Source organism: Lethenteron reissneri, chromosome 35, assembly GCF_015708825.2.
Source record: "Lethenteron reissneri isolate LAM-NWPU_2019-01 chromosome 35, ASM1570882v1, whole genome shotgun sequence".
NCBI classification, from domain to species: Eukaryota; Metazoa; Chordata; class Hyperoartia; order Petromyzontiformes; family Petromyzontidae; genus Lethenteron; species Lethenteron reissneri.
In genome coordinates, this window is record NC_083813.1 from 10,162,148 (window position 1) to 10,175,409 (window position 13,262).

General features: G+C 53.1%; 1 protein-coding gene across 1 annotated transcript in view; it reads right to left on the bottom strand.

Moving 5' to 3' along the window:
* Positions 1–2,001: 2,001 nt before the first annotated feature.
* Positions 2,002–13,262, bottom strand: part of LOC133350921 (beta-1-syntrophin-like) — a 46,193-nt gene continuing 34,932 nt past the window's right edge. Inside the window, exons 4-7 of the mRNA XM_061565762.1 lie at positions 12,530–12,672; positions 11,591–11,790; positions 8,923–9,125; positions 2,002–7,541 (exon numbers count right to left, since the gene is read on the bottom strand). Of these exons, the coding sequence (XP_061421746.1) occupies positions 7,446–7,541; positions 8,923–9,125; positions 11,591–11,790; positions 12,530–12,672 (642 nt within the window). The 3' untranslated portion in view covers positions 2,002–7,445. The remainder of the gene's footprint in view (positions 7,542–8,922; positions 9,126–11,590; positions 11,791–12,529; positions 12,673–13,262) is intronic.

A 13,262-nucleotide genomic window follows, 5' to 3' on the forward strand; every position in this document is an offset into this window, starting at 1 on the left:
GGGGGGGGACCACATTTTTCAGGGGGTCTGGGGGTCCCCCCCCCCAAAAAAAATCTAAATTTGAAAACGAATTTCCTGCCTAAAATATAAAAAAATTCACTAACACATGGGATGGACTTTTTATTTCTTTTTTACAATCATGTCTAATAGTGGATTGTATTACATTGCTCTGTTTGTAACCTTTTCTTGTTTCATTGTATGAAATGGCAGAGATTAGCGATTAATCAAGTACAACCATAACCACAATCATATTAACATATTTTATCGCAATATATTGGGGGGGACGTTTTGAGCATATTTGAATATTGGGAGAGATGTGTCCCCCCCTATATTATAATTACGGCCTTGGTGCGCACACATCCCCCCCCCCCAACACATTGCACGTAAGCGCACACGTGCGCTCCCCAACGCTCGTACGCGATCGCGCGTGGCCTCGTGGTGCGCGCACCGCAAATTCAAGCCGCCTCCGAAAAGACACACGAGGCGCGAGACGAACAACCCACCAATCAACACTCTGCCGCCCTTTAATTGCAATCGACATCGGTCCTCCAACGACGCGTCGTTTGGCAAAAAAAGCAAAAAGTAAACGGCCACTCTGGTATCGTAGCGACCTCGTCACGGTGGTTCGATAAGACGTTATAAAAGCTGCCCCGGCTAATGGCTTTGTTGTGGGCGAGAGCAGAAGCAAAGCCCTGGCGTGGAAAGCCTTGGCCGATGGGACGACGGGACACTTTGTACAGAGTGCAAGTGCGCGCCAGAGAACCAGCAAAGCAAGAGCGTTTCGAGTCTTGAATAAAGAAGACACGCACACACACAAAAACAAATCTAAAGTCGGCAGCCCTGCACATTTATTGCCCGCACCATTTCCAGAGAGAGAGGGTTTCCACGAGACGGAGCTCCACTGAAAGAGGTCCCTCTCGAGTCTAGAGGAGCGGGTTCGTAACCTGGGGTGCACGCACCCCCTGGAGATGCCCTTTCTGAGAACCCAAGGGGTGTGCAGGCTGCAGCAAAAATGTTAAGAACCACTGCTCTAGAGGGTATTTGGGCCTACCCTTCCACCCCTTTAGCCACCACGTGCGGCCTTGCCGATCGACTTTGGTGTCGCCATTTATACTGAAGGGGTGGACAGAGGCGGACATGATTTTTGGAACGTGCCAATTGCTTCAACTCCTGCGCCGGAAGATCGAGTCATACCGGTGACCTCTGCATTAGAGGTCAAACTGTGCTCACCGTCACACACCAGGGCAAGCAAGTCTTCTTGAATACGGGCGACACTGACGCCTGAAGGTGGCAACGAGCCATCTTGCTCTGACTGCCACCAATCTTGTAAAGGATAAGTTTAGCACCGGTCACCACTTCGCCGTGCGACTCACCGCACCCCCGTCGTCTTGCACACCTTTTAAATCATCACATCACATCACACCTGCCTGGCTCTGTTAACACGAAGCCAAGGGTTGTGTGTGTGGGATGTGTGCAAGGGAATTCTTTAACTGGCTGTGTTGGATTTCGATTTAAAGCTTTTGTGACTGCAGGTATTCATCTTCTTGGTTCTTTCGGTAAAGTCACGTGACTTTACCGAAACAACCAAGAAGATGGCTGTGTGGACTTTAAGACTATATAGGGGGAGGGTGAACCTTCACAGCTCGGCACACTTATACATTAGATCCTGTAGAAAAAACCAAAATATCTACACCATTTGTGGGCACGTCTATTACACATTTGCATTTACTGCAAGGGTCCGTTCGACTTTAAACGAACCCACCACGGGATTTGCAGGCGCCACTTTGAGCCGGATTAAATGGCCGAAATCTCTCGCATCGGCCCAGGGCAAGGTGGCATTTGGAAAAGCCGCAATGGATCCGCCACAGACGCGTGGAAACTAGATTCGGATTTGTGTCAGCAGATGGCAGTTCAGCAAGTGGGCCGCTTAGCTTTGCATGTGAAATTCCGAACAATTTAACCCCACCGCCCCCCCCTGCCCCACCCCCCCCCATTAGCATAGTTTTTTTCTCAGAGATATCCACTTATTAACTCATAAGCAGACATGGCAGCGCTAAAAAAAGAATAGTACTGCCAAAGCATTCAAGAGCAGCATCCTCCTGAAAATAAGTCGCGAGACTCAGCCGAGGCTTTCGGTGGCGAGACAAGGAAAAACTAGGATTAATTTATTAGTAGTTAAAATACATTTTTATTTCCACCCCGATCCCCCCCCCCCCCACCTCCCAGCAAATCTTTATTTTCCAGTGTTTTCAAGTAAACGCTTTGTATTTACTCGACATTTCCCCGCAACAAACCAACAAACATCCTCTGCGAACAATGTTTTCCCAAAGGTTCACGTGGAACGGCATACAACTCTCCGTATACACTTGCGTTTATTATTATAACATAAGGAAGGATGCGAGTGCGATGTCAAATCTCAATATTATATGGGTGTACTTAAAAAAAAAAAACGAAACTCGAATAAAGCTTTTGGAAAAAAAAAAGTGTGTGCCGGTTGTAATACTTGAACGTTTTAATATAAAACGGTCCTTTCTCCGCACGTGTAATTATGTAAGTGTTGTCCCAGGCCTCATTTTGACATTCAAATAACAGCTCACCACCGTGATTATCATCATCATTTGCACCATCACCACTGGAGTGTTCCTCGCGGTCCGCCCCTTTTCCCTCCGCCGTTTGTTGATTTTTTTCGCAACAATCAAAATACCGCGTCGATAGACCCCGCCGTCGCCAAGTACCTGCACCGCCGCCCTCGTCATCACCATCATCATACTTCGAGAAGCAGCAGCAGCAGCGAACAACAGTCAAGCGCACCAACATTTAATACAGAGCCAGACAAAATAAAATACTAAATTAGGAGTAGAAAATTCCCCAAAACCGTGAGCATGGTTAGTTTCAAGGTAACGCACTGCACGAGCGGTACACACGCACACACAAAGATCCCCCCCACGTAGCCCACACAGGCAGTTGGGGACAAGTGCTGTTAGCGAGCACCTATTAAGGCCGACACACGGCGTGCACGAGGTGGGTGCGGCGAGCCCCACGCTCCGACTGCCGTGTCTTCCACCACCCCCCCCCCCCCCCCCAGTGCCTAACGTTTGCGCCGAGGCACCAGGTGCTCATTTTTTTGTAAGGCCGAGTCAACCTTGGGGGGGGGGGGGGGGCGAGACGCGCAGGGCCGGTTCGGGTAAAATCGTCACCACCTGTCAACCCGCGGCCGAAAATTGTATGCGAGTCGCGGGGTTCGTAGCGCGGCGTGCTCACCGCTGCGCCGCCGCTCCTGCGGCGCGCGTACAAGCACACACTCGACTATAATCTGCCTTCAAGAAACATGAGCACTTGCATCGGGCAGCGACAACCATTCCGCATTCGAAACGTCCTTCCGCGCGACAGACGCGAGCGTACTGGCCGCTTGGCGCTTGTCGGATCCAACGCGACGCAGCAACGGTCACGCGTAGCCGGCGAGCGTAAGGCCACTTTGGTCCGTGGCTTTTTGTGGCAGCAGAAAAGCGCCGGCGACGCTTCCCCCGGGGGTGACGGCCACTCCCCTCGGCACGTCGAGCGTGACCCACGCGACCTCTCCCCGTCCTCCTGCTCCACACCTCGTCCTCCGGCTGGTGGCTCCGCTCGCTCGCTCATCTTTCAACGTGGCATCAGTGCGGCAGCGGCGGCGTTGTAGTTGTCCACCTCCCTCTACCCCCCCCCCCCCCAGGTCGTCGATTCAGATTTTTCAAAAGTTTCGATTGGTCGGCTTTTGTGTAGCCTAGCGTTTAACAGCCAGCGTTAGGAACAGGAGGTCACAGGGTGTAAGGGTTTTGGTTGAGGAATATCTGTCAACCCCTTATAAGTGTTTACTTTATTACAGACCAATTAAAACCTTAAATCTCAACGTTCATCCTACAAAGTCTCATTACAAGGGAGAAACACACAAACAAGACAAAACTAAATTTTCCCGCATTGAAACGGCCGTACGCTGTATTGACCTGAAAACTCAATTTCCCTGTACAAGAATATGGGTTAAACCGTATGGGTTGACACGGTATGTTGAGAGCGTGGATACCGTTGGGCAGAGGTGCATTGTGACAAGTCACCACGGACTGAATACCCGCCGCGATTCGATGACCTGGTCGCAATCAGGCGTTGCGATCCTATTCACAAATAAATTCCTCGGTTTTTTTTCCACCACCTCTTTCGTATCGTTTCTCGATTGTTCCGTCTCTCGTTTGCACCAATCCTGTCCGCTCCACTTGCCTCAGTTTCTCCCCGGCGTTTTTCCATCGCGCACATCGCAAAAAAATGCGAGCGGGATCGTTCCTCTCCCACGCGGTCCCGCTGCATGTGTCGCGAGGAAGAGAATCCACATCACTGCACACATGCCCCACGTGTCGAGCTTGTGACCAGGCTTCCGCTATTGCTTGGATTCGCCCAGGAGTTCGGCCCAGGACTTAAGTTACGACTAGAATTAGGCTGATTAGTAGGAGTGAGGGCTATTGTTATGGTTAGGGCCAGAGGGCCAGAGTTCTGGTTTAGGGTTGGGTCATCGGGACTATATTAGTCAGGCTAAGAACAGTACAGTTATGGTCATGGTTCGGTTAAGGATTAGGATCACAAGATGTGAAAGAGACTAAGAGGCTACCGGTTATTGTTAAGGTTAGGGCCAGGGTTCAGGGTAAGGGTTCAGAATTAGGGCCATAGGACTAGAATTATGCTTAAGATTGTCATTATAAGTAGGAGGCTTAAGACTTGTATTACGTTAGTGTTTCCGCTTTATAGTCTATTAGTCCGTGTCCATCAGCCTGTCACCCACTCGCGCTGTTCCGCAAGTGGAGTGCTGCATTCCATCGCCACGCTTCGCCTGTGCCGACCTCACGACGTCTCACCACGGCCCCGGCGGAGGCGCCGGCTATGCGGCGACACCGCGGGATAATTGTTGTCACTGGACGCGGGGCCCAGGCGGATCTCCCCAAGTGCTGCTGTTAGTTTCGTGCTTGCACCATTTATAGGGCAATTTTTAAACCTTCTCCCCCTGCCAGCCGCCATGTAAAGAGGCAGTTGTTCTTTGGACACCGATGCAGCACAGAGTTCCCACACTCGTCGGCACAATACGCACCGCAGAATCAACGCAGCATCACACCACCGTGGAAGGTCACCGTGTGGGTTTTCCCGCTTGTGCCGTAACGGCTCTCCCCCCAATGTCTTTTCGGGTCGTTTCCGCGTGTCGCTCGGCTGCCCACGTCCAGACGTTTCGCTCCACACACTGCAGGAGTTTCCTCGGTGACTCGGGAGAGAGAGTCCCCCTGAAGCGACCGCCGAGCTCGAAATGCGGCTCCGGTAACGCGCAGGCGGGCGAAACGTCGGGGCATCGTGCACCGAGCAGCGCGATCCGGCGACGTTCTGGAGGGCTAAGCCACCGTGAACCACGACACGGCGGCAACACGACAACTTTAAGGCCGTCCACCTGACCCTATACTCCCCTTTTTTCTTTCGCGTGGCTGATGTAGATGCAGAGCACAACACATTCTCCCTTTAAAAGCCTGCGGGTGGCCCCGGAGGGTCTCGGGAGTTTTCGAGTGGATGCAGATTGCAAAATCCAGTCCTTGAGTAACATCTCAGGGTCCAACCTTGTCGACTTTCGCCAATCTTTTCCATCGAAGTATGGAAATCAAAGCCGCTGCTCGTGACGCGCACACCCGGTTGAACCTGGCAAAAGCGATATGGCTGGAATTTGAGAAACGTTCCCGACTTTGAAATGCAACGTCGGCTCAACGCTGTGCTCAGCAGACGCGGGGTTTTTTTCTGGAGGTCGACAGCCTTTGGGCCCCGTCAACGAAGGCCCCCAAAATCCCCCGATGACAGAATCCAAAGAAAAGTACGAGAAGTTGTCACCATAACGATGAAGCCGAGGAAATGACTCTTAAAACACTATATACACGTACGGGTGCCAAAGACAAGTGGCACGCAGTCCTCGGGGGGGGGGGGGGGGGGGGGGGGGCTTGTGCGTACGCAGGTTGAACTTCTTTGCGCACCGTGGCGTAGCCAACCGTGCTCATCGGGGGTGCGGGGGAAGGACACCAAACTAAAACACGAAAAGCCGTGCCGAAAGAAATGAGTTTCCAATGTCGATTTATAATGCGGTTAGGAGTGGCTGTAAGTGGACGTTGAATCCACAGGGTGACCGCCGTGGACTTTCCACAAAGTGGAAGGGCCCTCCTTGTGTTGCCTCCTCCACCACCACCGAAGAATAATGGGCCAAGTTACTCCCTCCCCTCCCAACCTGGGAATTTAATTTGCCAACAGTTACCCAGAAACAAATGTACGTATATGTATGCTGAACTTCTTTCGCACCGTACGTAGCCGACCGTTCTAATCTGAGGTGTCGGAGGTATGGGGCTGACTATGTAACAATGGGAGTGAAGTACGGTGCAGCGGTTAGCACATTGCGCAGAGTTCAATTCCCGGCCACGGCTAACATCAGTGGCAAGCAGTTCGTGTTTAGTTTGGCACCACATGGGTGCAACGGGGAAGGGGGGAAGAAGGCAATCAATCACAACGGCAATGGCGCCGTCCGGATCCGACGGCACCCGGTAACAACCTCCGGGAGGGCAAGTTCTTGCGAGTCCCATGGCTCTATGAGCGCGGAGAGTTCTGCCCCGTGGCGGGAGGGCCCCGGCCATGCAGGCCGAAGTCTCCTCCCCGGCACAGTGGTTCATTTAGTCCGCATTTTAGTCTCTTCCATATTCGTATGTCGATGACAATCTTGTGGAACGTTAGTCGAGTCGATGGCCCGTGGATTTAGCTCAGGCGTTAAGCGCCGACTAAAATCGACGGCAAACACCGTGTCTGAATTATGTCAGCGTTAAAAAAATACAAATTTTCGTGACTATATTAAATCCACAAATTCAAACGTGCCTACAATTCCGCAGCTTGTCGTCGACGAGACCCCGACTCAAAACACGAAGGTGCTGACGAAATGAACCCCGCTACATGGAGGCGTTGAGGAGGGCACCGTGCGCCGCAAACTCTGCACTCACTCGCCTCCAAGCCCTCCCCCCCACCCCCCTCCCCTCACCTCACCCAGGAGGAATTATTTTCCCTTTTACCCGAGCCCCGCTTGTCTGTCCGGCACCGATCATTGGGCCACCGAGTTGCATCACTTATTAGGGGCCGCTGCAGAATGGAGCGGCGGAATCCGTCGCAAAGAGCTCCAAACCTGAGCCTCCTCCACCCCCCCGCCCCCCGCCGTTTTTTAGCCTTTGACGAGGGCGGACGCTCGAGGGGGACTGGTGCCGTCTGCTGCTCCAGGATCGACCGTGAGCTACGACCCCGTACCAAGCGTGGTGGACAGGCCAGGCGTGGGTTAAAGAAGAAACCGGCACCGGTCAAAGTCAGCTGCCAGGTGCGAGAGTCTTGTCACGTGGGCTGCCCCCGGGGCGGCACTGCGGGCGACGTCACGCCTCCTGTAGGCCCATGCGGGCCACCTTGGCCGAGAGGAATGAGTAGAGGATGAACACCAGGGGCTTGGGGCAGGCCTTGAGGTCTATGCGCTGCGCGGTGTTGCACGCACGGGGAGAGACAGAAGACAGACGAGCGGAGAGAGAGAGAGAGAGAATCGGAGAGTTGGCACGCCATGAATGAGCGGTGGGTGAGGTAAGTTCACTCAACCGCATCTGATGTCAAATCCCTCGGGTTCTTTCACCCCAACACGAGATTATTATTTTGTTGCACCCTTAATTGGCGTCCGGTTTCACGGCGTGTAAATTATAAGCTCTGTCTGACTGTATACAAGTGCCGATACTGTACATGGCACGGCATTGCCGTTATTTTTCAGATTTACGCGAGCCCGTCGCCAACGGTCGGCAACGATAACACCTTAGGTCTGGTGATCTCATCGTTGTTGTTGTTGTTATACGAGAAGCCGTATAAAATGTATGTCATGAACACAGCGTGACCAGACAGCAGTGCTCGTTGGAGATGCACATTGGGATGACGGATGCGTTTCTCAAACGACTCTTTACATTACCACGTCCAGTGGCATGGCTGTCGCGTGCGCTGGAGGCTCCAACTGCACCAGCACCATCAAGAGGGGCTTTCTCAGAGCTTGCTGTGGTCGGAGGCCTATTCCGCCAGCAGGGCCGTGAGCAAGGCATTGCAGGGCTGCACCTTTACCTTTGATTACACATTCAACAGTGCTGTTTGTCGCTTCACGTGTGGCCTTTTGGTCCTCAAGGGCCAGTACTCGAAGAACGTTTTACATATATCTATTGTTTTTTACAAAAACATTTTTAAAAAAGGACATCTAACGCCTCCGCCTCCCCTGGTTGAGACCACCGAAGTCAAGGCACAGCGTGGAAGAGTAGGCCAAGTACCCTCCGCAGAGGGGGCTCTTGAGAACGCCCGCCGGTGGAGACCCATCGGCCAGCAGAGGCATGAGCAAGGCAATTGCAGGGGCTGCACCTTGACCTGAACGTTTCATTACAGCTTTTGACAGTGCCGTTTGTTGCTGACCGCTTGGCATTTTGGGGGGGGGCTCTCGGGCCTGCGCTTAGCAACAGCGAAATAAAAAAAAATCGAACGATAAACTAAATCGAAGCTATGTTTATTTTACCAGGTAAGGCCCACTGAGCTATGGCAGCTCTTTTTCCGAAGCGACCTGGCCACAAATGATAGCCCATCGAAGTGGCTTATCGCGTGAAAATGTATAGCAGCCGAAATACTCTAAACGCGTGACGTTGATGCTAAATGTGGAGGGGAACAACCGGAGGTCCCGGACAAAAATCCACGTGACCACAGGTGAAGAGAGAGAGACACGCAATCTCCAAATATACAGCAGCAGGCGTCAAGGGTCAGGGATCGAACCCACGACCTCCTGTGTACTGGGCGAGCTAGTTAACATCTCCGAGCCGCCGCGGCGCCCAAAGTACGTACCACCTCCCCCTCGTGGCCGCCGAAGTCGAGGCACAGCGTGGAGACGCCGTCGTCCGTGGAGCGGCGCAGGCGGTCAAATGGGTAGCTGAGCAGCACGGCCGGCGCGGCGCCCGGAGCCGCCCCGGGGCCCGGGTCCATAGCCAGGGTGAAGCCGCTCTCGTAGTGCACCGTCAGTCGGCAGTCGGTACCCTTCCACACGCACGCTGCGCCGGGACGCGATGCAAGGACGGCGACAGTGACGCCGACGGCGAACGACAACGACGACAATGAAGACGACGACGATGACAACGGCGATGGCGATGGACAATAACGACGATGACGACGACAACGATGACAATGATGACAATGACGACGACAATGATGACGACGATTATGACGAAGACGATGATAACAATTACAATGACGACGACGAAAATGGGGACGCACGAGGTGTTGATCGCGTTAATTTTTTAAACACAATGTGACGGGGCCGATCATAGCAACTCTCGATTATTATTATATCATGGTTTTGAGCCATGGTTATTGAGCAAAAGGTGATCACAAATTCACTCCTGCTACTCACTCACTGGCGGTCAGTCACCTTCAGCAGCATGTTTTACCTGCAACACGAATAATCCGCCCACGGATAACAGAGAGTTGACCACCGTGTTTTCTTACGAGGGCCCTTGGGCAGCGCACGTCTCTAGAGAACGATGACCAGTGGCCGAGACTAGCAACGGAAGAGCAGCCCAAGGAGTGGAACGCACCGTGGAGTTACATCAAGTGTTGCGTCTTGGGGAGACCTTCATCCAGCAGTGGACTGAGCTTAGCTGCTGCTAATGATGATGATATATGACCATTGTACAAGTCAGGGTTTCCCAAACTCTTACTTGTTCACCTGTCCAGGTATACCACCCAAACTTTCCCATTCAAAGGCAACATTCGTTGTCACAAGCCGCGCGAGCCCGACGATTGCTAAACGACAGCTCCGACATGATGTGGAGAGCACCGATTACAGTTCACAGCGCTCTCTGCATCACATGGGACGGACACGCAAGCGCACACGAACACACACACACACTCAAGATCGCTATCTTAATTTGAGTCATCGTTCTCTACATCATAGGAGGCATACGTTTATACAAACGCACACGCGCGTGCGAGAGATCTCCATCTTAATTTGAGTAATCTCCCCCCCTCTACATTGTGCGGAACACGCACGCACACCCAAGGTCTTTAAAGCCGACTTTTAATCCATCCTTCTCTACTTCATGTGGCGGACACACGTACAACGTCGATCTCAGATTGTAAATGCTGTGGCTTGGCTCTCCAACACGCCGGTGTGCTGTACTAGTAACGAATTGCCATGCTCCGTTTACGTGACAACCCTTACTAGTTGGCTGTGCCGGTCGGGTGGTGGCGGGTTTAGCGACACATTGATATATTTACAACAACAAAAAAAACCCCTCTATTATCAAAGACAAAGGTCCTCCGCATAGCCTTAAAATAAGACCGTTGAGGACCAGTGTCGTTTGGCAGCTCCGGTGACAGCCGGCACGGCACGCGAACTGGGTGGCGTGGCGAGCGACCGCGCGGGGCCCCCTTTGCCTCCCTCAGTGCTGATGTTTTGCACACACCACACCGAGTACTCGTTTTAGGCTGAGGCGACCTAGGGGAGAGACCCAGCACCGGTTCGGATAATTGTCACACGTATTGACCGCGAGCGGGAATTGAACTCGGGTCGCTGGGTTTCCAGCACTTCGGGACTAACCACTGCACCACCCCCGCTACCCCACACACGCGCACGTACGTACACACACAATCTCAAAATTGAATCGGCATTCTCGACTTTACATGGGGCACACACGCACACACACACACACGCGAGATCTCTATCAATTTTTGTTGTAGATGTTCTCCGTCGCATGGGGCCACCGTTTAACAAATGTGTGCAGGGCAACGACTCAATTGCTACTTGAACGTAAACGACTGGTGATCGCGAAGGGGTGGGTCTGTGGTGAGCCACGAGGAATGGCGTTTCGGCGAAACGCGCTGGGATTGACGTAGCGCAACCGAGGTGGCGTGCGACGACACACCTTGCTCGTCACGAGAACGGAAAACTAACTAATTTTTAAAAAATATCGTCGACTTATTCTGCGCGGCGTGGGCAGCGGTGGCAGCGGCGCGTCACTCGCTCGCTCCGTTCGTCCTCGCAGCAGTAGCGACGGTTTTTTGGCCGGCGTCCGAACAAAGATGGTCGCCGCTTCGTGCGCTTTCAGATGCGCTTCTGCGGATGTCTGCGAGAGATGAGGATGACTTTTACATAGAAAAAGAAATTACCAGGTAAGGGTCCACTGAGCTATACAGCTCTTTTTCATAAGCGACCTGGAAAAGAAAATGACAGCTCAACGAAGTGGCTCATCATTGCGTGGAAATTTAGAGCAGCCAAATACTCTAAACGCGTGATGTTCATTCTCAATGCGAAGGGAAAAACCGGAGGACCAGGAAAAAAACTCACACGACCACGGGAAGAACACGCAAACTAAAAAAGTTGCATGTGCGGAGAGTCAGAAATTGAATCCACGACTCCCTGCACACCGGGTGAGGTAGTTAACATCTCACCGCCGGGGCGCGCCCCCCGTGAACTGGTAAAAAGAAAAAGATCGCGACGAACGCGGCCGCCGCTCACCGACGGTGGCCTCGCGCATGAGCGCGGCGGCGCCGTGGCAGCCGTCGACGAGGAGGCGGCCCCAGTGCGCGAGGTCGCGCTGCGTCTCGACGCGCAGGACGTGCGTCACCACGCCGTGCGGGGTCCCCGAGCGCAGCACCAGGCACAGCTCGGCGCCGGGCTGCGTCGGAGCATCGCGGGGAATGCCGCCCTGCACCAGCCTGGGAGCGCACGTACGGATGTATGTCGAAAAGAGTGGCGAGCCGTGTGACGCGTCACCGCGGGCAGCGCAGCACGCACCACCGTGGCATGGGCGCACAGGCAACGCAACGGACATCCTCGCGGCGGCAGTGGCCTTTTGTCGAGCTATCGAACGAAAGGCGGTCACCGCATGGCGCGCTTTCAGGTGCGCTTCTGCGGGCGTCTGGAAAGCTCCACCGCTCCGATATTAGGAAGCCACTGCACACACAATTAAATTGTAGCAAAATTTGGCTTAGCCCTGCTTTTTACTGACACTGCTTTAAAGTATAAACATGTATATATATATTCTTTGGGTCTTTCAGTAAAGCCACGTAGATATAACAAATAATAAAAATAATAACAATATGATATTGTTATTTATTTATTTTTAATATCTTTTATTTGTTCTATCTACGTGGTTTTACCGAAAGACCCAAAGAATATGAATTCCTGCAGTCACGAATGCTTTAAGTCAAGATGTTTATATATAAAAGACATTATTCGGGCAATGGCAGGAGTAATGATACTTGTCGTGGTAGTCATTGGGGTGGTTGTTGCGATAGTAGTACGAGTAGCGATCGTCCTGCTTATGACGTTTGTAAAAAATGATAGACGTGGTGGTAATGATCGTCTTGGTCGTGGCGGTAGTAATGACAGCGGTGGTCACGGTGGAGTTGGTCGTTGGTGGCGGTGGCAATGAGAGTCGTTGCCGGTGCTCACCGCGTGGCGAGCAGCGGGTAGGTGCGGTAGGGCGCCTGCCAGCCCTCGCGCGTCGTGGGCAGCGCGTGGTACAGGAGCATGTCCGTGTCCGTCAGCGCCACCAGCGTCGGACGCCACGTCTGCCGCCCCGTCTCCCCCGTGATCTTGCGTGGGGAGTTTGGGGTCAGGGGTCGGGGGTCATGGGGTCAGGACAGGGCTCAGAGCACGTGGGGGGGTGTGACGTGTGTACGCTGAACTTCTTTCGCACCGTACGTAGCCGACCGTGCGAATCGGCGGTGCGGGGGAAGGGCAACAAACTAAACACAAAAAGCGGGTTCTAAAGAAATGAGTTTGCGTCCGGTGCGAGGGCCTAGAAGGGTCGTTTGTGAGCAACTTGAGCCGACGCGAGCACGACGATTCCCAGTTCGACCCCGAACAACGAACCAGCAACCCCGAGCTCCTCCTGGGTTCATGTCCTCGAGGGCCTGAGCGTCTATCTCTCCTCGTACACACATGCAGCCGTCTGCGTCAATCTCCGCTGCTAGATGACAGGCCTCCCTACGCCGGCCGCGCGGGTCTTGGGGGATTCGCATAACTTAATTCATACCGGGCACAAGTCTGGGGTGCAGTCTTGCTGAGACTAAACTAAAACAAAACTATTTTATATTTTACCAGGTAAAGCCCACCGAGCTTCATAGTTATTTTTCAGAAGCGACCTGGCTGCCACAAATTATAGCTCAACGAAGTGGCTTAT